The sequence below is a fragment of the Cibotium barometz genome, chromosome 32 (genome assembly GCF_041138505.1).
Source record: "Cibotium barometz isolate CiBa-2024 chromosome 32, ASM4113850v1, whole genome shotgun sequence".
In the NCBI taxonomy this organism is placed as follows: Eukaryota; Viridiplantae; Streptophyta; class Polypodiopsida; order Cyatheales; family Cibotiaceae; genus Cibotium; species Cibotium barometz.
This window is the reverse complement of record NC_141077.1, coordinates 31,485,881-31,511,172: the sequence shown is the minus strand read 5'-3', so window position 1 is coordinate 31,511,172 and position 25,292 is coordinate 31,485,881. Positions and strand designations below refer to the sequence as shown.

General features: G+C 43.2%; 1 protein-coding gene across 1 annotated transcript; it reads left to right on the top strand.

Annotated features, from left to right (window-relative positions):
• Window positions 1–1,726: 1,726 nt before the first annotated feature.
• On the top strand, window positions 1,727–23,341 carry LOC147620088 (peptidoglycan-binding LysM domain-containing protein). The gene is made up of 3 exons (XM_086772261.1): window positions 1,727–2,033; window positions 2,578–2,928; window positions 22,711–23,341. The coding sequence occupies exons 1-3, from the start codon at window positions 1,953–1,955 to the stop codon at window positions 23,113–23,115; spliced, it is 837 nt and encodes a 278-aa protein (XP_086628387.1). The 5' UTR covers window positions 1,727–1,952; the 3' UTR covers window positions 23,116–23,341.
• The last annotated feature ends 1,951 nt before the right edge of the window (window positions 23,342–25,292 follow it).

Here is a 25,292-nt window from a genome sequence, read left to right as displayed (position 1 = left end):
ACATGAAATCAAGACAATATAAACTAATGATCATTTCAAAACTCGATAATGATGTAAGTTTCACCCAAAGATCTAAGAACTTTCAAGGCCACTTCTACAAAAAAAGAGTCACACACAAAATCATCAAATAGTAGAAACACTAAAAAATCATATGTCTTGGAAGAGAAACATAAACTACAATGTCCAATTCAGTCACCTCTAATCTCATCTCATCACCTCCAAGTCTCGTGAGATGAGATTAAAGGTGATAATGGATGATGTGCACATAGATATATATGCAAGTAAGTAAATCCAACAAAGTGTTTTTAGCCTTGAATCACATTGAAACGAAACCAAGAACCTCATTAAGCAACATTGGCGTACAAAAGCATTCCATGTTTGCTTTGTTATGACTCTATGCATTTCTTCTCCTTTTTGTAGGTTTTCTTCTATGTGGTCAATCTGCATCCCGAGTTCTTCACTTACATGAGCTATTATCATGCAATATTGCATATCCACATTAGACACTTTTTTCATTGAATCCATGTGTATAAAGACCTCATCATTGTTAAGCCATATACACGAGCAATCTAAATTGCTCCACCATCGTATCTAAGTGTGTATTAAGGACCCATGGCCTCTATAAAACTTGCCATAACAAAAGAGATTGCTAGGCTGTTACCATCCCATTTCTCGTGCCTCCTTGAAGAAAATATAAACTAATGAAGATATGTGTTAGTGCCCATCCATCATCCATTTGTCTACTTATTAGGAGAGGCTTTTTCCATGACATAATTAATTGTATTGATGAGGGTTTGGAGTGTATTTAATGAACATCGAATGTAAGTATTCGTTTCCTTCCATGGGTTATAAGTTGGGCTTGATGCGTAGCTATGCAGGGAAAACTCACACCATTTTCCCATATTCATATTCACTCTGTGCCTGACAACAATTTATTAACACCCCGTGGGCATTAATAAATTAATGCCTAATCTTAGCATATGCAGGCACCTTTTAGCCTCTTCGCTGCATTGCCGCACATGGCTCTAATAATAGCCAGGGAGATGACGACTAGCGAGAGAGACAGATGACCACCACAGAGAGAGAGAGAGAGAGAGAGAGAGAGAGAGAGAGAGAGAGAGAGAGAGAGAGAGAGAGAGAGAGAGAGAGGTTGGTCACACCCTACAGTGAGATAGAGGGGTTGCTCTAGCCTACAATGATTCACAACCAAGAGTGGCTTGGTCTACACGTGACCGAGAGAGAGAGAGAGAGAGAGAGAGACCCTTGTGCTACATAGAGAGGGAATGAGAAAGTGATTATTTGATTAATTGCCATCGAACAGCAAGAAGGGCAGTGGAAAAATCTCTAAAGCTGGAGACCCTTCAAGGTAGTGGAAAAATCTCGAAAGTTTGGTTTTTTTTAATACCAAAGTTGACAGCCTCACACCTCAACCTTGCCAGCTCCATACGATTAAAACCCTCCCCCTCACTAATGAATTAATACAAAAACAAAATTGTAGTAACTTGGAAAATGAAAACCGAAGCTATGTACAATTTCACTCTCTTTAGGGAAAATATATGGAGTCTAATGAGGTATTTAAAGCCATGTCCAATCACCAAGTTAAAGGTCTCTCCCAATCTACAGCAACAAATTATTGTTAGCATATAATTTTCTTGCATTCAAGCTTTTTTTTTGTTTTTTTTTTTTTGGGGGGGGGGGGTTGATGTGAGCGTGAGGGTACAATCAATTGGGAAAGGCCTGAGCGAGGTTGAGTACTGCCGTAGGAACAGGCCCTAACACTTTTGGGCTTCTCGAAAGCACGGCAGGCTTTCATTTATTGCAAGTTTGAGAGGGAGTAGTGATCGGTCTCGCTGCAGATATGGCTACCCGCATTCAATAGGGTCTCTCTACACTGTCTTCAATAGGGTCTCTCCCCTTTCCTGAACAAAACCAATGCTTGCTCGCACCAACACATGGCGCCATCGTTATCCGAAGGACAACCAGACGAATGCAAGCTCTCCCTTCTCGCCCCAATGAAAGCACTACTCATCTGTGTAAGTCGCCTCTCTTTCTCGTTTTCAAAATTCTGGTGAAATTTCTGCCGCTCAAAATTCTGTCTAATTTGTATCTTAATTCTGGCTTTTACCCGTCATTTTTTTGTTTTTTTGCAAATTCCTTTTGGGAAAACCTTGAAGGCTTTGGGATCTTCACTTTCTGGATCTTTCACCTTATAACTGGGCTGATTAGATCACAGCTCCTATGATTTATTCATTTTTTGGTTCTAATGATACGCCTTATTGATATTAACTTGATGCCCTGTGCTTGCTCTTAACGGGTATATGAGAATTTCCTGTGTTTTCATTCTTAAAAATGGGCTTATAAGCTAAAAAATCTGGTACTGATTGTTAAACTATGGATCGACTGTTTAAACAATCATTGAAAAACCAGTTAAGAAGGCAGAATATTATGGCTGTTACTGTTTAAATGTGGGTCAAACGGCTAAACATTCTTTACATATGCGGCAAAATGCCAAAAACTATTAAAAAATGTATGAGGTGAATTATATTGCTCAAAAAATGAGTTGTGTGGGCATTTTAGGAGGAGAAGCAAGAGGAAGACATGGTAGAACTCACATGTGAAAGGAATTCAGTTTCACAGTCTGAGCATAGCAGTCTGCTGACAGTTGATCTGTGGAGGACGATTCTGCAGAAACTCCCAGTGAACTCTTTAGCACAGGCAGCCTGTGTATGCCACCTCTGGTACTCCATTGCTGGTGATCCTGTGGTGCTATCCAATAGATTCAAAGAGGCTTGGAAGTTGGCCCAAGTTGTTGGAAGGCCCTTATCTGGGAGTTTTTGGCATGATGCGAATTTGGGTCGTTTTGCGATTTCTCATACGGTCAAGCGGTGGGACACTGTTGCAGGTTTGGCAGTGAAATATCAAGTCCATGTATGTTTTCTCTCTTTGATGAGCTTTTTTTAAAGAGTAATTATATGTTGTTATTGTTCACTCTATGGACAGCTCTAGTGCAAGGAGGGCTTAGAATGTAGGTCCATGCACCCTCATTATTCACCACTAGTTTAGGAGCATGTGGAGCTTTTCTCTCCTCAATGAAGGATGTTTTTAGAGAATCTTGTCCAGAGTTTTCTTGGCAAGACCCCAAGCTAGACACTTCAATTAGAATTGGACACACCCATTGGTGCAAAGGATTCTTTTTGATCTCATTGGGTCCCTAGAGGATTTTGTTAGATGACTATGTAATCCTATCAGTTTTTGATGGTTGATAGAATTCCTCGTTGCCAGGGAGATGTTTGTGATTCTAGGGTTTTGGTTTTTCTTTTTGATGTTCTCTAGTAGGATTTTTGGAGATGCCCATGCATCTTCTATCACTTATTATGTATCGTTAGTCTAGTGGGCCAATCTCCCTTTCCCGGCCCCCCTCCCCCCCAAAAAAAGAAAAAAAGAAAAAAAAGGAAAAGAAAAAGAAAAAAAAGGGGAATAAACATTGCCAATGTGGATGTCAATACAAATCTCTCTCTTTCACAGGCGCGAGCACACACACACACACACACACACACACATGCACGCACGCACGCACATGCACGCAACCCCCCCTCCCCCTCTTGACTAGACTTTACAATGAGGTGGTTTGCAAAGGTTTTATGCAAACTTGGACCTGCAACAAAATCATTCTATCCAGAGAGCTGACATTATAGGGCTAAATGGCAAGTTGCACCATTGGCGGTAGTGGGCACAATCTTTCCAACTCCAATGATAGGATAGGAGGAGTCGTTAGCACATGTAACAATACTCTCCTTGGGTGCGTCTCCCAATGAAGTAAATAAGTGGCACTGTGACATAATGTGCTTGCTAGCACCACTGTCAAAATACCACACATGTGTATCCACCAACATGCATACATCATGAAGAAAAAAATAAAGAAAGGAAGTTATATTAAACGTCTTTAAAAGACCCAATGGGTCTATGAGACTAAAAGCGATACAATAGTGCCCATGAAGGATCATAGCTACAAAGAACGTGAAACGTGAACTTGGAATGCCAATCTTCCAGAGCATAGTTAGCAGATTCCTTCTTTTCAACACTAGGTGCTTGTTATGTACCTAACACCAATCCTTGGGATTAGGGCATGATTTGGTCAGGGTTGGGGATGTTAGAAGTCATCTCCTTGTACATATACACCAGGGCCTCTGTTGTGGGTGTGCCCGCCCGGATTAGGTGTTTTCTCATTTTTCCCCACTCTCTATATTTTTCTCTATTTTTTACCAGGTGTGGGAGGCTGTCCTGAGTGGTCCAGGTGTTTGCTGGTTGGTCTTGCTTCTCTCTATTGTTGGCCGACCCCACATGTGGGGCCATATAAAATGGCCCCATGGCCCCCCATTTATTGTATCAGTTATTCGAGATTTTCTTGTGTATATAGAGTAGAGTTACACGCCTCTCTCTCTCCTTCTCCATTGCTGCATATTCTGACATGGTATCAGAGCTCTAGGCTCTTGATAGATCTTGGGAACTGTGTAAGCAAGAGGGGGGCTGTTTCGTTGCTGATTGGTGGACTGTTTTGGACTGTTCGGGAAGAGGAGAAGCAAGAGGAAGGCGGGCTGATTTGCTGGACAGCCACTTGCAGGTTTAAGTTCTTTTTTTCCACCCTCCCGCCCACCGTTTTCAGTTACATCCTCACAATGGCAGATTTACTTGAGATGGTTGAGAAGCATGTGAAGATACTGACACTCCCCACGTTCCTAGTGGACCGTTAGTTGGACGGGAATAACTACGGCATCTGGAAGGTAATGATGGAATCTGTTCTGGAGTCTTATGACCTTGTTGATTTCATTGTTGTTGGGGTTCCACGGTCGGAGGTAGAGGAAGGGGAGTTATCTTCGATTCGGAAGGATCGCGAGGCACAGGCACAATTGTGGGATTGTGTCAATGCTAGGGTTCGTTCTTTCATTTTTCTCAACTGCACACCGTAGGTAATCAATCATATCAAGCATATGACGCTCGCTAGAGGTATATGGTAGCATTTGGCTTCTCTCTATAACAGAGTATTGCCCATGAAGAGGATTTCCTTGGAAGTATAGATGCGGGTTATCAATCCTGCAAAGTCATCGACGATGCGGGAGCACGTTAACAAGCTGCAGGCTCTTCAGCCTGAAGTTCTTCAGGCTGGGAAGGAGATATCATCAAAGGATATGGCCATCACGTTGTTGTCGCATTTACCCTCTTAGTACTTAGCTTTCTACTCTTCTTTGATTACCAGTGGCAAGCTCAGCACCATCACATGGGAGGAGCTTATGCTGATGGTCTTGGACCAGGAGAAAAGATTCACGTACCCTCCACAAGGCGGAGGTTTAGAGGCCTTAATTGGCCAAGGGTCGAAAGGCCGTAACACCAAGGACAAAGGGAAGGCTTCATCGGAGAAGTCTTCTGAGAAGATGTTCGACTCAGACCGCGAGAAACTGAAGGCAGAGAGGACTTGTAATGATTGTGGCGAGAAAGGCTACTATTGGAGGCAGTGTTCCAAGTGGAACACAGAAGGGTGCAGAATCCTCAGCAGCAACTGTGAAGACTCTAGCTTTTGTGCACTTGGAGGTGAAGGACACCGATGTTCATTTCTTAAGGTAGGGAGGAGGTTGGAGGACTCTCCACTACGGATACTCAGGAGTGGATTCTAGACAGTGGTGCTTCTAGGCACATGACTCCTTTCCGTTCGGCTTTACAGGATCTTTGTAGGTATTCTGGTTACATTCTTACTGGGGATACATCCATTATCCCAGGTCACAGTGAGGCAGGTTGGAGATAGTTCCCGATGGCAGAGGAGGGAACTGCGCAAAACTCAAGAAATAATTTATAAAGCAGCCTGCAGGCAAGAGTGACATAGTCCACTGAGCACTCAAAGTGATCACTTAATCCTGAGTTGATACAAAAAGGGAAAACTAAAGTCTGAAATACACAAAGTAAAACATGTTGATAGATGCATGACAAACTATAGGAGCTCGATAGCCCCAAAGACCAGAGTCCTTAATCTTGAGTTTGGGCACTCAATCCCCAACATCCTCGATGTCCTCATTAGTAGCCTCCTCAGTGGACCTAGCGTCACTCTTAGAAGAGGACGATGTTGCCTCAGTTGCCACGCTCGTCTCAGCTTGCTGCACTGGTTGATAATGCTCGTCTTAGCTTGCTGCATTGGTTGATAAAGCTCGTGTTGATACTCGTGTGGCACGAGCACGTGCCATCAACTCCTAATACAATATGGCATATATGTCGGGCTCCTCTTGAAGAATCTCTGGGACATCTTTCACCTTCTCAATGTTGATTTTATCGACATTGACCTGGCGAGGCTCCATCAGATTGCTCGATTGCTCAATTAGGCGGAGATTGAAACGGCAATACACCAACCGCTCCAACTGAGCAGTAGACAATCTGTTCCTCCTTTGTATGGAAGAGGGCACAAGTGCTCTAGTTCCTCTCACAAGGACCCGAATTGCAATTTTGTGAGAGGACTCGAATGGCGAGGCGTTCCTGCCATTAAAGGACAGAAACGTTGTAAGTATAATCATCATTGACCGATGTATTATGTTCATGTTATATGTTGAAATAACAATCTCGTCTCTTAGAGTTGTACTTACTAAGTGAGGACTATTGATCCCATACTTCTCCCACCATGAGGCTGGTTGAAGCTGTGTCTCTTGCATGACAGCAGTCCGTCTACCAAATGCACGGTTGGCATTTCGATACACTAGCCGCTCATCCTCCAAGCGTCTCATGAGCTCCACGTCACCTCCTGTCCATTTTTGAATGTAATCTTGCCATCCGTCTTCCAACGCTTTATTAACATACTTTGCTTCACTCTGTTAGAGAGGGTGCAATATGTGGGCAACCGCGTGGATTGGTCTATGAAACCAATCCCACTGATCGTTCCAAACCGGTCGAATGTCCTCAACGCTGAAAATTAGCCATGAATGATCAAAGCTTTTAGCTAAAGCCTAAGAAACAAGTTACAACAAGAAGGCAACTAGTTGGAAGTTGAAACTTAGCATGTTGAGTACCTCTCATCTGTCAAGAGAACACATCGGTTAAGAGCCTCTCCAATCCGGTCCATGAACTTGTACAAGAGTCCAAGAGTGCTGTCCTCCATGTTAGTGATGCAAAGAACACTGTAGATTGGTTGAAGAGCGCTCACCAAAGCCTCTTCCACCAACCTTCTTGCATCACTTTGTGTGCAAAAGCAACTGTCTTCGGGTGCTTAGGCTCCTCCAACTCATCCACTCTCGGCAGCATAGTAGTTAGGGGGTTGTTTGAAACGGGTTTCCTAAAAGTTTCAAACGCGTTTCAAACGGGTTTCGTAAAATCAGCCCAAAGTTTCCTACAATTTTCCTACCTACAGGTTTTTGCATGTACAAAATTTCAAATATATACTGTATAAAATATGTAAAAATAACACTAAATGCATAGAATACATGGAAACATCAATTTGAAGCTTGTAGTCTTTGAATCACAAATAACAAAAACCATATAATCATCCATGATCAATGTCAAATGATCATGATTCATAGACCATGGTCCACTGTCCATGATCCATGATCCAATCATCCATCATTCCACGCCTCAAAAAAAAAAAAAAACCATACATTGTCTACATAAAAAACTTTCGCACAAATTTTGACAGACAAAAAAAAAGTCAAAAAATTTGCTTTAAAAAAACGCTTTTCCTACAAGGAAACATTTCGGAAACGTTTCCTAGTTTCCTTCCTTGTAGGAAACGCGTTTCCTAACTACTTAATAGAATCTGCAGCAGAAGAAGGGAAAGTGGAGAGAGAGAGAGAGAGAGAGAGAGAGAGAGAGAGAGAGAGAGAGAGAGAGAGGAAACACAGGTGAGAACCTGCTCTCAATATCATCACCAAAAGGAATACATGTCCTGAGCAAGAGGTGAGAACCTCGTAAGTGAGGGACTGCAGCTAGGCAAGCTAGGCAAGCAATGCTAAGCACTAAAATATGAGGGAGGCATGCCGGCTATATATACCTCTACATGAAGGTAGCCGACTGGTGATAAATATCTCCACGATTGGGAAAAATACCCAGGACCATAAATGGGGAATAAATATGGGTAAAATACATGTGAGGGGTGACCAGTCCCTCAGACTAACATGGTCAGCCCTAGAGGCTAAAATAGGACACCAAATAGGAAGCCAGCAAGTAGGGGATGATATCTAACACCCCCTCTCAGCACCGGATGCTGAGCAAACTCCAAGAAGCCAGAGACGCCGTCCTCGATCAAAGATGAAAGACTGCAGAAACAGGTACGAGGAAAGCTCCACAAGCAATCTCCTCAGCAACTCAGCTACAAAAGCAATAGAACAAGCTGCTAGGTACACCGCTCCTCTGGAAGAAAACAACCATGTAGGCTGCGACGTGTTGCTCCAAATAATGGTTCCAAACCCAAGTGTAAGAACACTCCCCGAAGTCGAATGTCGTGTATCTAGCTTGGAGAAGGTATGAAAAACCTCATAACAAACCAAGATCAGATCCTGTATATAATCAATCCTGGGAGAAGCAAACTGCTCCTCACTGGAACCCTCAAAAGAAAGAGAAGAGTCAATCTGCTCCAACTCTGTATCAAGAGTAGCCAAATACTGAACAAAAGCATCCTTTGAAAAGATTGGCATCGCAAGATGTAAAGACTCTGTAGAAAAGATGGGGTCCATCTACCCAAACTCCATACCATGAGTTGCCCAATGCTGGACATAAGTACACACCACTAAGGTGGGCATCACAAGATGAAAGGACTCCACATCCCCCTCTGAAAAAAGATATCGTCGGACTGGTACAAGCCCAACTTGATTCTGATCCAAATCCAAAAAACTCTGGAAGTACCATTGTGTCCTAGGCACGGTTAGCAACCACCACAGATCCAAAGCATCCCACTGGGTCCAAAAAAGCATCCTCCAAAACAACAAGCCTGCAGAACTGGCAGGGGGGGAGGGGCATCCTTAGAAGCATCACAAAGAGATGCAGAGATAGACTCCTCACAATGAGGAAGGGAAGCAGGAATGTAAACTGCAGTGGTAACAAAGTCCTCAAAAGCATCATAGATAGCAGAAGACTGTTCCAGAAGTAGAACCAGATCCCAAGAATCAGCAACAGATAAAAGATCCATGTGAAAGGATCACACCGCAAAGGGCAAAACACCCTCCTTGTTCTGCAAATACTGCAAAGAACACAAGCTCGGACAAAATAAAATCTGCTCAGGATCTCTGAAAAGATCACTGCTCTCCTCCAAATAACTATAAACTCCTGTCAAAGAAGAAAGTCTCCACAGATACAACATAGCTCCCGAAACTGATCCTCTAGTGAAGTAGCTGGAGAAAGGCCCCCTCTGAGTGTAGAGAACTCTTGTGGGAAGCAAAATGCAGCCAAAACACTGCTATCCAGCAAAAATAGCACTCCACTGCAACAGAAGGCAAGGAACATGTAGAAACCGGGAAACCGTGTAGGCCAGGAACAAAACACAGGTATAGATGCTCCAAAATCAGCAAAACGCTGACTGAAATCTGAAATTCAGAATCCTCCTCAAGTACCAATCTGCCTCCAAAGCCACAATCCAATCAAGAAACCCCCTCTACAAGTGATCTGTGTCCACTGGAGAAGAAAACGCAGCCAAACAAGGGCTACAAACCTGAAAATTCAGGCCAACCAGTGTCCACACCTCCTATGAGGAAAAACGCTGACGAGAAGGTACCTTCGGGTCCAACAGATGAAGCCCAAGTGAAGGTAGAGCTACCAGCAAAATCGGTTCAGAAAAGCGCATCAACGATGGCTGCAAATCTGAAAACGCAGAGGTAAAAGGGGTTGTAGAATAGGCTGAATATGGAAACGCTGAAGCCTCAGATCAAGAACTGCTGCAGAGAACAATCAGGGGGTGGGAGGGATGGCACAAGATAACCAGAAAGGATAGGCAAAAGGGAGCCCAGAGAGCTCTAAGATCAGGGCTGGGAAAGCAAGCCCAAATAGGCCAAAAAACGTAGCCTGTTTGGGACAGCTATGTTGCTGTCCAGTCCTGAAAAAAAGCGCTTGAGAACCCTCGGAAGGTGCCACCAAGAAGGACAGGTATGCTGTCCAAAAAAAAAACACCCTTGTCAAGTTGCCAAGAAGCTGCAAACTGACGCCCTGAAGAGAGGAAATTGCAGCCCACTGGATGGGGATCAATCAGCCCTTGAAGAAACGCAAGCTTCAACGCATGAACACAAAAAATGCAGATCTGTCCATGGGTGGAAAAACGCAGATATGAAGACGTAGAGGAGGGAGCATCCAACGCTGAAAATCACCGGCGCTCTGATACCATGATAGAATGTGCAGCGGAAGAAGGGAAAGTGGAAACACAAGAGAGAGAGAGAGAGAGAGAGAGAGAGAGAGAGAGAGAGAGAGGAAACACAGGTGAGAACCTGCTCTCAATATCATCACCAAAAGGAATACATGTCCCGAGTAAGAGGGGAGAACCTCGTAAGTGAGGGACTGCAGCTAGACAATCTAGGCAAGCAATGCTAAGCACTAAAATATGAGGGAGGCATGCCGGCTATATATACCTCTACATGAAGGCAGTCGACTGGTGATAAATATCTCCACGAGTGGGAAAAATACCCAGGACCATAAATGGGGAATAAATATGGGTAAAATACATGAGGGGTGACCAGCCCCTCAGACTAACATGGTCAGCCCTAGAGGCTAAAATAGGACACCAAAGCACCCAAGTCTCAGCGTACCACCTTGCCCGCCAGCCAAAAGCAACCCAGTCTGCTGGCCCGACCAGCCTGCCAGCCTTTTGGCAAGGAGGGAGGAGGAGGCGTGCTGTTCAGCCCTATGCGCCGCCTGCCATGTCATCCGCTCGCCCCTCTCCCAAGAGAGAGAGAGAGAGAGAGAGAGAGAGAGAGAGAGAGAGAGAGAGCCCAAGTGCGTGTGCAATCCCCTTGTTTTTCCACCAAAAATAAAGAGGCGCATAAAGCAGCCCGCCAGTCCCTTCCTAGAAAAAGCACACACGTGGCCCCAATAATAGCATATGGGCCATGTTTACTTTCATAAAGGGTATTATCAAGTTTTTAAAGGTTTTTAAAATCTTTTGTCCCCTCCCCCTACATGGGGTTGTGAAAAAGGGACCATTATAAAACCTTGAGTCCTTCTTGACTTTCAAACTGATGCCATTCACACTGTCCACCATGTCCCCGTGTACACCAGCCTATTGTCCGGAGAAAAACACAAGGTTGTGACATCTATGATCCAGCCCATTGCTGGCCTGAATGAATCAAATCGTTGAGCAAAACTGCCTTTTATAGGTTGGACATGACACCATAAACTGGCCGACTGCTGTTGGTCGGCCAGCTACCTGGACAAACATCCGACTTTTGCTGCAGCCGACTGGACATCAACCAGAATCTTCTGGCCGACAGCCCCTCCATGTCCATCATTAGTCAAATCCCTTCCAAAACTAGCAATTCATGCTTCTAATCCCTGGTTCTGATCTGTTTTTATCTGGTTGCTCTCCTCAGCATTAGCTTTGAGCTCAGCTAGTGCATGTCTTGCACATGACACTCTAGGTCTTGCAGGCAAAGGACTTTGTGTCGCTGTGGGAGTGGAACTACCGGCACCTTCGAATCTTGCTTGGCTCTTTGCATCTTCCTCTGAATCCAACCGTGTTCTCTTTGATGCATAACTTGTATCCTCACTAGCCTCAATATCCTTAGGTAGAGGCCCACAACCGCATCCTACCAATCGCTGTCTTTTCCATTCTTGTAGCTTGGCTTTGATGTTTGCAAGCACCAATTTGCATGCACCAATGCCTTCCCCGGTTAAACTTGTAAAATGGGGCTTAACATGGATTATGGACCCTCTTGAGCAAACCGTGCAAAATTACATTTTCACTTTTGGGTGCTTTTCTTGATACTGGAGTGACATGGGTCACATGGCATCCCTCGTGCGAGGCATCTTGACAAAGGCAGGGCAAGTTTGGCACCCTGGCATGAAAACCCCCAAATTTGAAAATCTGTATTTTTTTTTTGAGAAGAAAAAATCCTTTAAATGTTTTCATAGGTGCAGGTAGACATTTTTTCAAAAAAAGAGCTCTTTGGATAAAAAAAAAGAGAGCATAAATCGCATAGCTATCTTCACCTCTAGAGAAGTGATAGAAACTTAGCTCATTGGTCTTTGTATAAAAATTGTGTCCTCTTGGTTGGGACAAATTTTTCATATATGTGAACCTGCACCTACTCTGGGGCGCTGATGACGTAAGGATGTTGTAGCACCTAGTCCATGCTATGCATGATGAAGTTGATGATCTTCTACTTCATGATTGGACAATCTTTGAGGTAAAGTTTGCACTTTTTGTATTCTTGTCTTTACTTGTTTTGTTTTAGTGAATTAGTCATTTAAAGTTTGTTTTTGCTAATTAGTTATTAAAAGTTTATTTAGCTTGTTTGTTAGAAATTCTTTTGTTGTGGTTCATTAAAGAATTTGTTTGTGTGTATGTGGGCGTGTGTGATTTAGTTATGTATTTGTCTATTTTTGCAAGTTATTATTACTATTATTATTATTATTTTTTCTCGGGTGTCTCTATTAAGCTTATTTTTTTAATATTTTAAAACTTTTTTTTGTTTGTTTTTGGTGATTCTCTTCTTTCTTTTAAAATTATTTGTAAGTTCAGATTCATCTGGCCTTATGACGGTATATATAATACCATCTAGACTTGAATGAAATGCGTTTCATTTCAAACAAACTGAATGAAACACGTTTCATTGCAATTGTGCTTTCAGCCCTAAACACCATCCTGGACAAAACGCGAGCGCGCGCGAGAGAGAGAGAGAGAGAGAGAGAGAGAGAGAGAGAGAGAGAGAGAGAGAGAGAGAGAGAAATGAAATGAAATGTTATATTAACGTCTTCAAAAGGCCAAAGTGACCTGTGAGACCAAAGTTACAACCATGTGACATCTGATACACTGTCTGGAAAAGAAAAGAGATAGCCCCACAATACATCATTAGGGGGGAAGCTAATGCTGCTAGTCAAAATGGGGTACATGAGTACATGGATACATGAATACATGAATATGGGGGAGTACAAAAGTGACAGTGAGTACAATAGTATATGGCTGGAGTTGTAATCATCCTAGGAGCTCTAGCATGGGTCTCTGCTGGATGGTCTGGATATCTGCCATAGTGAGATGCCTGGTCGGACGAGCTCGATGCCTCGCAATGATGCTTTGAATCCTCCGGTGTAGGCACCGTCTCCGATGTGAGGATCCGCGAACCCTCGGGCGTCTAGATCTGCCCAACTGGATAGCTCTCTCAACTAGAGTCCCACGGGGTGCCCACTGCTAGGTTGTCGGCTGTGTCCTCCCGAGTAGTCCCTCTAAAGAAGTCAGTAATCTGTCTCTGTGTGGACTCCCTGCCAGTTGGGCGTCTGCTCCTGATAATGGACTCTCTGAGCCTGCGGATCTCCAGGAGATAAAAACCCAAGCACCCTGATCACAACAGTCCATGACTCTAGCCAGTGGTCCAAATCCCTCTCTGAAAAGGCAATGGTAGCGCCCTCGAATCTCATAATATGCTATGCAGCGACAGATGTTGTGCTCCTCCGTCTCTGGCTCTATCCAACAAATCTGACAAATCCTGTCCCCTGGAGGTATGCCTCTAAATCTGCCTGTCTCTATCTCTAACTGATGTGAAGAGGTGCGGATTTGCCCAATGGCGCACCTCAATCCATGAGACAGATGGGTATCCATGTAGCTCGGTCTAAGTATAAAGCCATCCTGAGTGGTGCGGAGAAGATGGTCTCTATAGAAAGCCATCTTCGTCCCCAACTCCTGTGAGGGCTCTAGCCATGTCCTCCGAGTGTCCAACTGAATGAGGTCCTGTCTGATGACTCTACTAATCTTAGAATGTGTCAAGGTGAGAGAGGGTGCCTCCAGAGAGTACTGGAAGGGTGGAAGTCTGTCTAAACTGAACCCGTGGAGGTCAAACTAGGATGCTATCTGCACATACCAACATGAAGTGTCTCCCTCCATGGCTAGCTGATGAGAGGACTCTAAAACAAGTCGTGCATACCGGTGTCGGGGAAGCTAGGTGCTATGAATGAAGGACACTGATTTGGCAAGAGCCTCGACTACGATCGGTGGTGCTCCCATCTCGGCTCTAATAATCTCATGGGGTACCGAGGCCTTAGCCTGAATCATCTTGGAGATCATGGACACAAGTGGTCTCTCCATCGATCTCCATCCATCGTATGTGCGTCCTGATCGACTATGACGATCTAGGCTAGGCCCCCAGATCTGTACTCCATATAGCATAGCCGATGTGACCAGCGTGTCAAAAAGCCACAGCTTAGTGCGTGGCTCCTGAAACTGTACCTGTGAGCACATCCTCTCTAGACCTCCTAGTGCTGCATATCCTCTAGTCAATCTGGCCTCTGCTGCCCCCCTCATGGAAAATGTGGGCCCAGTGAAATCTCGGAGGACACGAGCCATCTTCCCACGGCACATAAAACATCATAAGAGGGTTCAAATGAGGCATCATCCCAAGATATGTGTATGAGTCAACATACTCCACTGTCTCCTGCCCATATGTGAAAATAGGCGCTGATCTCCAAACCCACTGAGCTGTAGTGTTAAACACCATAACCTTGGTCTTACCAAGGTTAACTGAGAGCCCACTGTCCTGTGCTTAAGCATGTAAAGTATCCAAGTGCCTCTGCATACCATTTGGTGAGTCTGCTATAAGCACAATATCATCAGCATATAAGAGCAGAGGTATCCAAGTGCTAGCCAACTGGGCTCCTCTGTCCCCTTGTGTCCCAATATAATCAGAGATCTCATCAATGTATAGTCCAAATAGAGTCGGAGAGAGCGGGCAGCCCTGTTTCACCCCTATAGTGGAGTGTACTGGCTGGGAGAAACCCTCTGAAGTCCGCACTTGCCCGACTACTGTCTCATAAAGTGCCATAATACCCCAAATGAGCTCACATGGAACCCCCAAGTCTTGCAGCCTACGCATCAGTCTAGCTCTGGGCACTGTGTCAAAGGCCTTGTGGAAATCCACAAAGCCACAATAGATCCTCCTCCCATGTGCTCTGCCCTCCTCAATGATAGCCCTGAGGGTAAAGATATGATCCAAAGTAGAGAATCTCCTCCTGAAACTGGCCTGTCCCTGAGCTCGGACCCCTTGTCTCTCTGCCCATCTGCTCAACTCTTGCTCAAGAATAGAGGCATATAGCTTGGCCAGCGAGTGACCAATCATAATGGTGTGGTAGTTAGTCGGCAGGCTTGGATCTCCAGACTTGAGTACCGGCACAATCGTGGAAGTACTCCAAGTCCCAGGAATGAAAATGAAATGAAATGATATATTAACGTCCTCAAAAGGCCAAAATGACCTATGAGACCAAAAAAGTTACAACAATTGGTGGATCTGATACAATGTCTGTGTAAGAAAAGCTAAAACCACTAAACAACTAAGTGAAACTGAAACAACAACTATGAGGAAAAGTAAAGTACTAGGAGCTCCTAATGGATAACATCTGGGAAGGAAAACTCCAGCAACAAAGGTAAGCATCATATACATCACTATCCAAAGATGTCTCTCATCGGTCGATGGCGGATATCCTCAATGTCCTCCATGGTGAGTACTCTGACTGGACGTCTCCCATGCCGTGCTAGTATAGTCCTGATCCTCTACTGTAGTCTCCACCGGTGGCGGGGGGGGCCTCTCATCTTGGGGTGCGTGGACCGCCCCAGCTCTATAACCCGATCAATCAGTGCACCTCTGGAGCGGCTATACTCTGGGGCTAGCTGCAATGCCTGCTAGCCTAACTGCCCAATCTTTGGTCAAAAGAAGTCTGTAATCTGCCTTTGTAGGTGTCTCTCCCTCTCTGATCCCCTCCCTCTCAAGAGACCCTCTCTATGTCTACGCAGCTCCAGCAAGTATAATCCGAGGCATCTCTGATCCTGGTATCTCATGACTCTGGAAAGTGGTCCGAAACCCTCTCTGAACAGGCAGTGAAAACGGCCTCGTATCTCATAATATATTGGACAGTGACATATGTAATGTAACTTTGTCTCTGGCTCCATTTGGCACAACTGACAAATCCTGGCCTCAGCTGGTACTCCTTTGAATATGCCAGTCTCAATCTCTAGCTGGTGTGAGGATGTGCGCATCTGACCAATAGCACACCGTACCCCATCAGAAAGATGAGTATCCATGTAGCTGGGTCTAATCACAAACCCATCCTCCGTGAGCTGGAGAAGATGATCTCTATAGAAAGCCATCTTTGTACCAAGCTCGTGTGTCGGCTGTATCCAGGTCCTCCTAGTGTCCAGCTGAGTCAAGTCCTGCCTGATAAGTCTGGTAATCTTTGCCTGTGTGAGAGAGAGGGAGGGTGCATCCAGGGAGTACTGAAATGGAGGTAGCCTGTCCATACTAAAGCCGTGCAGTTATGCCTCACCTTGTCTAAGCCAAAGCCAAAAATGCTTAGGCTAAGGTGGTGAATGTGAGATATCACAATGCACCATAGGTGATGATGGCATCTAAGAAGGGTGGAATATCTCCATGGTGTGTGTGAGAGAGAGAGAGAGAGACGATGATTTGCATGTACAATGTAAGTTATGATTGATAATAAACCTTGTATCAAGTATATGCTTTTATAGGCTAGAAAGCCTTATCTTTGACACAGCACATGAAAGGGGGCAATGACACATGGCTAGGCCAATGACATCACTGCTTATCACATTCACATACAAAACGGCTATAAGAGGAGGTTCACACACAGATACTCACTTACATAAGTGAGTGCACACACACACACACACACACACACACACACACACACACAAAAGGGTTGTTCACACACAAACATAAACAGGGGTACATGTACATGATGGATACACATACAGAGACTCTGAACTACCCAACAAACCCTCCTTCGGAGTCAAGGTGGTGTCTTATGAAGTGGCCTTCCTATTTATGGTGATTTGGGCCTTTGATTGCAACACGTGATACAAAAGAACACAAAGTGCCAACACATGTACTCTCATCACAAGCTTGATATGGGGCTTGAACACATATAAAATTCCTTAGCCCTTCTAGATTACTTCCCTTGATGACTCAAAACAGGTATAAACTGGAATAGTGGAGCCCTTTATAACATAAGGCGGCACGAACACGCAAATAAATACAATCAAGTTTCGGGGGACAACCCAGGTAGAGAACCCTTATTGCCTCACACATAAATTCAAAAATCCCAATTTGCATCTACCTCAGAGAGATAGATTAGCCACTGTAGTGTAGGCTTTGTCAGGTGCCTTCATGATTTTAGCTTGTCCGGAGTATCTTCAAAATCTTCTTCTTCTTCTTCTTTAGTAGCAATAAGGTTGGCAGGAGATAGATTAGCCATTGCAGTGTAGGCTTTGTTTGGTGCACTCGATGATTTCGGCTTGTCTAGAGTATCTTCAAAATCTTCTTCTTCTTCTTTTTCAGTATCAATAAGGTTGGCAAGATGTTTCTCCTGTTCTTTTGCCAAGCTTTTGAAGCACCGTTCCTCTGTGTGTCCTAGTTTTCTACAGAATTTGCATTTGATAGCTGTTCCTTTTCCCCTAGGTGGATTTCTACACTTGGTGAAGCAACTCTTATCCAAATCAAAAGCAGAGTTGTCTTGGTCTTGAAGTTTGCGGTCTTCGTTGAGAAATATTGCTACCATATCCTCATAGTGCATGGTACGCGATACTCGGAGTGTAGACAAGACCTCTTTATACTTGGTAATTTCGTCAAGACTTGAAAATAAGAGTGCTTTCTTATCATCTTCATCTACTTGTGCTGATATTCAGTCAATTGTTGCAATAGTGACCCATGATTTATAAGTGCTCTTGAAGTGTATGAGGTTCTTTCATTTTAAGGCCACAATATTTTTGCTTGAGAAACACTTTAGACTTATTTATTTTGTTATCGAAAAAATTCTCAAGCTTTGTCCATACCTCATTTGCTGTCTTGTCGAAATCAATGTGTGATGTCAAGGATGTTAGCCAATCCCAGCCCATGTATGCCATGGATTTGTCATTTTGGTCTGTCCATGCTACCACCGCAGGTTCCGTAGGTACACCTTCGGGCTTTGGCTCACCACCATTGATGATATTCCATAGTCGTCCTTGCACCAGGAGCAGCCTGATTTTGGTCTGCCACGTTGTAAAGTTGGCGCCAAAGAACTTGTCGTCAAGGTCCATACCTCATTTGCCGTCTTGTTGAAATCAATGTGCGATGCACAAGGTTGTCAGCCAATCCAAGCCCTATGTATGCCATGGCTTTGTCATTTTTCTTTGTCCAAGCTACCACCATTGGTTCCGTAGGTACACCTTCAGGCCTTGGCTCATCACCATTGATGATCTTCTATAGTCCTCGCATCAGGAGCAGCCTGATTTTGGTCTGCCACATTGGAAAGTTGGTGCCAGAGAACTTGTTAAGGAGACACTGATTCTGTTGGCCTCCATGGTGCTGCATATGTGGGGGTTGCAATGAGCACAGGGTTGCAAGGTGAACTGTAGGTAGTTGACACCTAGCAGAGGCGATAGATGCGGTGGGGCTGCAGGCCGTGCTTGCAGATGATGCTAGTGGAGATCCAGCTGCAGCAGGTGTGGAGTAGACAGTGGAGCACAGTGAGCGGGGCTGTAGATCAAACGAGCTAGCAGAGGCTGACAGAGCTGCTGTACGCGAGAAGCTCGAGGAATCGGCCGCGAGCGCGCAGAGTAGGGGCAAAGCGTAGCAGCCGATGGAGGTGTTGAACAAGCACCCCCAAGAAATGCTGGCAAACAGCACTTGCTGCTGCCGGCGGAGTTCACAGAGCCAGCTGAATGGCTGAGCAGGCGGGCAGTGCTGCCGCTACGATGGTGTACATGGCTGAGACGATGGCGGCAGTGGAGCTATGCGTACTAGCCATTTTGTGTGTGAAAACCTCTTATAGCTATTTTGTGTGTGAATGTGATAAGTAGTGATGTCATTGGCCTAGCCATGTTTCATTGCCCCCTTTCATGTGCTGTCAAAGATAAGGCTTTCTAGCCTATAAAAGCATGTACTTGATACAAGGTTTATTATCAATCATAACTTACATTGTACGTGCAAATCATTGTCTCTCTCTTGAGCACTCTCTCTCTCTCTCTCTCTCTCTCCACTTGCACACACGCACCATGGAGATATTCCACCCTCCTTAGCCGCCATCATCACCTGTGGTGCACTCTGATATCTAACAGTGAAACCAAAGTCATTACACCACTTGGTAAAGCCACACATGTCCAAAGTGATGGATAATTACTTGAGGGGGAGGATAATTAATTATCCAAAGTGATGGATAATTAATTGGAAGAAGCAACCAATCATCCATGATCATTATATTGAACAAAGGTTCAAAGATTATTTATAAAAGAACCATGGGTTTATCCTAGTTACATTTACCATAAAGAAGATGCCAAGGGTAGCTACCTTTTTCCTAGAATCAAGGAGATGATTAAGCAGAGAATGGGGGAGATTTGAATTGATTCCAAGATACTCCAAAAACTCGAGTTTCTTGAGCTATTAATCAATGGAGATTATGCTCTTGCTTATGCTTAATTCATTGTGTCATTAGCTTAATTCATTTGGCATTAACTTAATCTTTCTTAATTAGTGTATTGCCATGCTTAATCTCAATGATTAACCCACCATTCCTTTTCTCTATTTTTGCTTTCATTTACTATTGCTATCTTTATTTGCTTCTACACGATTGAGTTGAGACTCCATGTGGCTTTGCTTTGTTTAGTGTCACATGCACTCTGTACTGTAGTGCATGGTGACAAGATGGCTCATCATCATCAATGCAACATTGTACAATATTAGCACCCTTTAGGATGATATTTGTTGTACGCCGCAACCCCATTGTAATCCTCAGTCCAGGATATGTTAGGCACGAGCTACGCAGGTCATTCCTCAGCCATAGTGAGTCAGTCAGTGGGTTAAGTCCCTTAACCCACTTGGAGAGATTCATTCATGCATGTCAAGTTAGTAGAAACCTTAGGGTTTGCATTAGAAAGCACTCTGCATATTGCATATCATTCATCCATTGCATATAGACCATTGCAGAAGCCTTGAAATAGCATCTAGTATTTATTAGCATTTATTTGGTATTTATTTCATAATTTCTAGCATTTAATTCCATTTATCATCATGGACAAGTCGTGTTGCAGCATCAAGCATTGGAGCCTTCAGCCTAAGGAGCATCAACGATTTACCATTCAGTATCTAGAGCACTTAAGTCCTCAACGTTTTCAGTCAGCGTTTCATCCTTCAGCAGCTAGGAGCATCAATGCATGTGCATTCAGCCTTCATCAACAAAACGCATCAGTACACAGCATTCAGCCTATCAAGAGACCTTGCGTTTTCTGCATAGGAGTTTTCAGCATACATATCATCATCGTTTTGCTAAAGCAGTTCGGTGAAGGTAACCCGCATTCATCCATTCATTTTCAACATTCATACACAACTTAACAGTCCCAAACAGCTCATACCTCAGCCTCAAATTTGCAGCCTTCCCTCATTCCATTGGAAAGAGTGCATAGGCTCGAGATTGGTCATCATTGGTGCTTCTACAGCTGTGTACAGTTTAGCTCGACTCTTGGTCCTCTGAGATCTTGCGTTTGGCTTATCATCAGTCCAAAGTCAGTCTCTTCAAAGTAATAAACCAAATACTATTCCGGTAACGGGATAGGGGGGTCCTTCAATGGGTAATTCGGGACCCCATACGGTGTACAGTCTCTCTCTCTCTCTCTCTCTCTCTCTCTCTCTCTCTCTAAATCTCTTTAAGTTTGAAGTCATGAAAGTGGATTGTTAAACTCGCGAAACTCAGGATATAGAAGGCGGTGTGAGACTTGTGTGACATAGGATCCTTAATTACGAATACTTTTACTGCATGTTACATTCAGTCTCTCAAATTGCAGTTTCCTTAACTTTTTCTTACTATTTTTTGCACTTGGGAGCGTCTGTAGGACGTTTTCCTCATCAAACGACGGGATGCACCATATAGTACGGACACTCGTTACATAAGCGATAACGAGTTCCTCTATTTTTGCTTTTGTTTACTATTGCTGTCTTTATTCTTTCTATCTTTAGCGGTGCATTTGTCCTATCAACTACTTATTTGCTGTACCAATTCTTTCTATTTGCTACTTTCCTTAGCGTTAGGCTTCATTATGGCTGAGTCAGCCCTGCATCTCCGGAGGTTTGACAGAAACTCAGTACGAAGGGCTTTGTGTGAATATATGCTCTTATGTGTGTGTGTGTGTGTGTGTGTCTGTGTGTGGAGTGCGTGTGTGAGAGCATATCTTGATATAGAGTTCTACACCTACTTTTGGGCACTGATGACATTAATGGGGATGTCATAGTATCTAGTCCATACTATGCATAATGGAGTTGATAGTTATAGAGTGTTGTGGGTTGACTACCATGAGTATATAACATGCATGTTCCTAAAAGGTGAATTTGGGCATGTTCTTGGATTCATCTAGGTATTATAATTCAGTCGTATTAGCGGACATGCAGATTTCACATTGTGAAGTTTTCGTCCGAGTTGCGGCCAGTTGATATTGTGCTTATTCTTTCTATCTTTAGCGGTGCATTTGCCCTATCAACTAGGTTTGATAGAAACTCAGTATGAAGGGCTTTGTGTGAATATATGCTCTTATGTGTGTGTGTGTGAGAGAGAGAGAGAGAGAGAGAGAGAGAGAGAGAGAGAGAGAGAGAGAGAGCATATCTTGATATAGAGTTCTACAACTATTGGGCACTGATGACGTTAGTGGGGATGTCATAGTATCTAGTCCATACTATGCATATTGGAGTTGATAGTTATTTAGTGTTGTGGGTTGACTACCATGAGTATATAACATGCACGTTCCTAAAAGGTGAATTTGGGCATGTTCTTGGATTCATCAGGTATATACTATTGCTGTCTTTATTTGCTTCTATGTGCAGTTCATTCAGCACGATTGAGTTGAGATTCCATGTGGCTTTGGCATTTGCTTTGTTCAGTCTCTCAAATTGCGGTTTCTCTTACTATTTATGATTGTTTTCTTATTTTACTTTTTTGTGCGTGTTTTTCTTATGATTTTTCTGCACCTGGGAGCGTCTTTAGGGCGTTTTCCTCATCAAATGACGGGATGTACCATATAGTACGGGCGCTCGTCACATAAGTGATAACGAGTTCCTCTATTTTTGCTTTTGTTTACTATTGTCGTCTTTATTTGCTTCTATATGCAGTTCATTCAGCATGATTGAGTTGAGATTCCATGTGGCTTTGCTTTTTTTAGTCTCTCAAATTGTGTTTCCTCAACTTTTTCTTACTATTTACGATTGTTTTCTTATTTACTTTTTTGGGCATGTTTTTGTTATGGTTTATCTGCAATTGAGTAGCGTCTAGTGAGATAACGAGTATGTGCACACGCGTTCACGTACGCACACGTGTGTGCACACCTGCACATGTGCCTGCCCACCTGGTGGCACACGCGTGTGTACAATAGACCTTTTATGCATGGTATGGTAGGCTCAATCCAAGTGTGAAGGCTAACAAGAAAGTAAGCTTTTGATACATGATACCTGTTTTCAAGAAAACCTGAATCATATTTTTATTTTGATCTCTTACACTGATGGAACTATTTTTTTGTTTTAATAATAGGTAATTGAGATTAAACGGCTAAATAACATGATGAGTGACCATGGCATCCATTCTCGTGAACGGGTGTTGATTCCTGTATCACAGCCAGAAATTGTAGAGGGAAGGACTTGCTACATTGAGGTTGACCCCTATGCCAAGCGAGAGGTGGCTGTGTTGTACTTGGATGACAATGATAAACCGCCCAAGCAGACAGCGTCCCTACATCGAGCCAAACCAAAAAATGAAGAAAGGTTTAAAAGGGGGGTTCTTGAGTCTATGAAGAGGAGTTTACAGGTGGATGATGCAACGGTGCATTACTACTTGTCACTAGCAGGTGGTGATGTCAAGGAGGCGTATTCTCAATATAACGAGGATTTAAGGTGGGAGAGATCCAGGGCCCTACGTGTGTTTCCGTGTTTCAGCTGAAGTGCTTTGTTATCATGTTTGAAGAGCTTATTGCATAATTGCAATTATCAGTCCTATCATTCTCCTATCATTCAAATTGCATTGACAGCTTCGAGCAGTGTTTCTTACTCTCAAGTCACTCATGCTGTCTTTCTGATGGTCAGTTGTACAGATCTCGTGACTTATATATATGTGTTCATTGTTGTAATTACGATTTATTTGCCATAAGCTAAAGGGCATTATGGATTATGGATTATGAATATCTTCCTAGCTGTGTACTCGTGAGAACTGCCTAGTCAATGCATCCTGTTTGTCCTAGGCCTTATGCCTGGTCCATGCATCATGTATGCTTTCCTTATCTTAATGAATACTTTGTGTACTTGTTTTGTTCATGTATTGTCTGTACTGTACCTCATGTTTGTAACCACCTTGCTTTTACATTCAATATGGATGCACTTATTGAGTACAAAATGACACCCCTGGCCTTAAAATGGTTTTTGTTTTCTGTATGGTGATTGCACGAATTATTTGGAAAATTGTGTTGGTTACACAAATTGTTGGTTGTAAATTGGCATAAATTGCAGAGGCTCAACTGCTCCCAACTAGAGGTATGTGATGCTCAAGTATGCATGCAGATTGTAGGGACGAAGTTGAGATGCTATGATGTCCCATACAAAACCTGATTGTGAATTTGTTGTCTCTGTATGCACTTGTTCTGTATCACGTGCAAAATGATTCAAATTAACATGGTAAGTGGTGTCAAGGGTAAGAGCCATCTCATGTTTACATAAGGGGGTGGGTAAGACCACGCTCATTTGTAGACTAAATCACCTTTGGCAATCATACATTGAGAATCTTACCTTTCTACGCTTCATACTTTATGCAACCTTATTGATGAGCTAATATGGATGTTTAGTGAGGCTTATCAAAAACTCTTTAGAGTTGGTTTTGAAATTACACAACACCTCACACTTAGGGAGACTTGCCTAGATTTGAACCCACCACCTCCACTTTGGGAGGCGTTGGCGTTGGGCTACAGTTTATAAGGCACCCTTTTCTTTTTGTCAAATAAGTGACTTGCATCATATAAGAATTTCGTGGTAGTTGTGAAAGTTTGGTGACAGGTGATATCAACTTTGCTTGAATATTTGTTTGAAGATATAAGTTCTTGTTTGTTACGAATTTGCTTGATGTCAAGGTGTTCTTTATTTTTCTCATTCACGAAGGCATGACTTGAGTTCCCCTTACGAAAGCATGTGAAGTACATGGCTTTTTGGAAAACATTTAGTTCTTTTATTGAATTCAGACTCATAGATAGGTATTTTGCACTTTATTAAGGACCTAAAGAAGTTCAAACTCACAAATTCATAATGCTTAAATTTGGGTGCATGTGGAAAAGTGTAAGGATTGCGTACTTCTTTCAATGTTGTCAAGGAATGTGATGTAAGATAAATTAAAGGTTCTCATAATGATAGAGAATATAATTGCTTGTCATTTTGCTTGAAATTATCAAATATTGAGAATTTGTTAAATGATTTTTTCTATGTTAATTTCTCTGTGTAAGAGGGTGTATGTCGTGTGTGTGTGTGTGTGTGTGTGTGTGTGTGTGTGTGTGTGTGTGTGTAAGGGTGCTACAAAGCTAGAGGTAATGTGTGTGTGTGTGCATGTGTAAGCGTGCTACAATAAGCAAGAGAATGCCAAGCTAGAGGTAAAGTCAGAAGTCACGAGTTACAATAAGGTGAGTGTAAGGCATAGAGAAAAATATTATGAATAGTTTATAGAAGAATGAACTATTTCTAACCATGAGCATTGTGGCAGTAGATATGGAAATATGGCCTTCCCTCTCACTATGCTTGTTAATTTTTGTAAAAACATGTAGGTGATGGTAGGACCTAACTAAGGTACGTGTATAATATCTCATAAAAAAGATTGAAATAATTCTGAAATCTAGTAAAAGGTAGAAGCCATGAAGAAAAAAGAGGAATGTTAAACCACTCTATAGGTTAACATGGTTTCACTTGCCCGACCTACCATAAGGCTTACATCCTCGAACATACACTTACCTTTTGTGAGGTGCTTTGCCATCTTACCGACTCAAAGGAGCACTTATCTTTTATCTTTTGTAAGACAACACAGGAACATATAGAGCGGTCTTACCTTGTGCTTAATGTCAAATAGAAAAAGTTGAAGGACTTAGT

Coding starts and splice junctions, on each gene's coding strand:
- LOC147620088 (XM_086772261.1), top strand. CDS start 1,953: ATGGCGCCATCGTTATCCGAAGGACAACCAGACGAATGCAAGCTCTCC. Junction 2,034..2,577: donor TGAAAGCACTACTCATCTGT/GTAAGTCGCCTC, acceptor TGGGCATTTTAG/GAGGAGAAGCAAGAGGAAGA. Junction 2,929..22,710: donor CAGTGAAATATCAAGTCCAT/GTATGTTTTCTC, acceptor TTTTAATAATAG/GTAATTGAGATTAAACGGCT.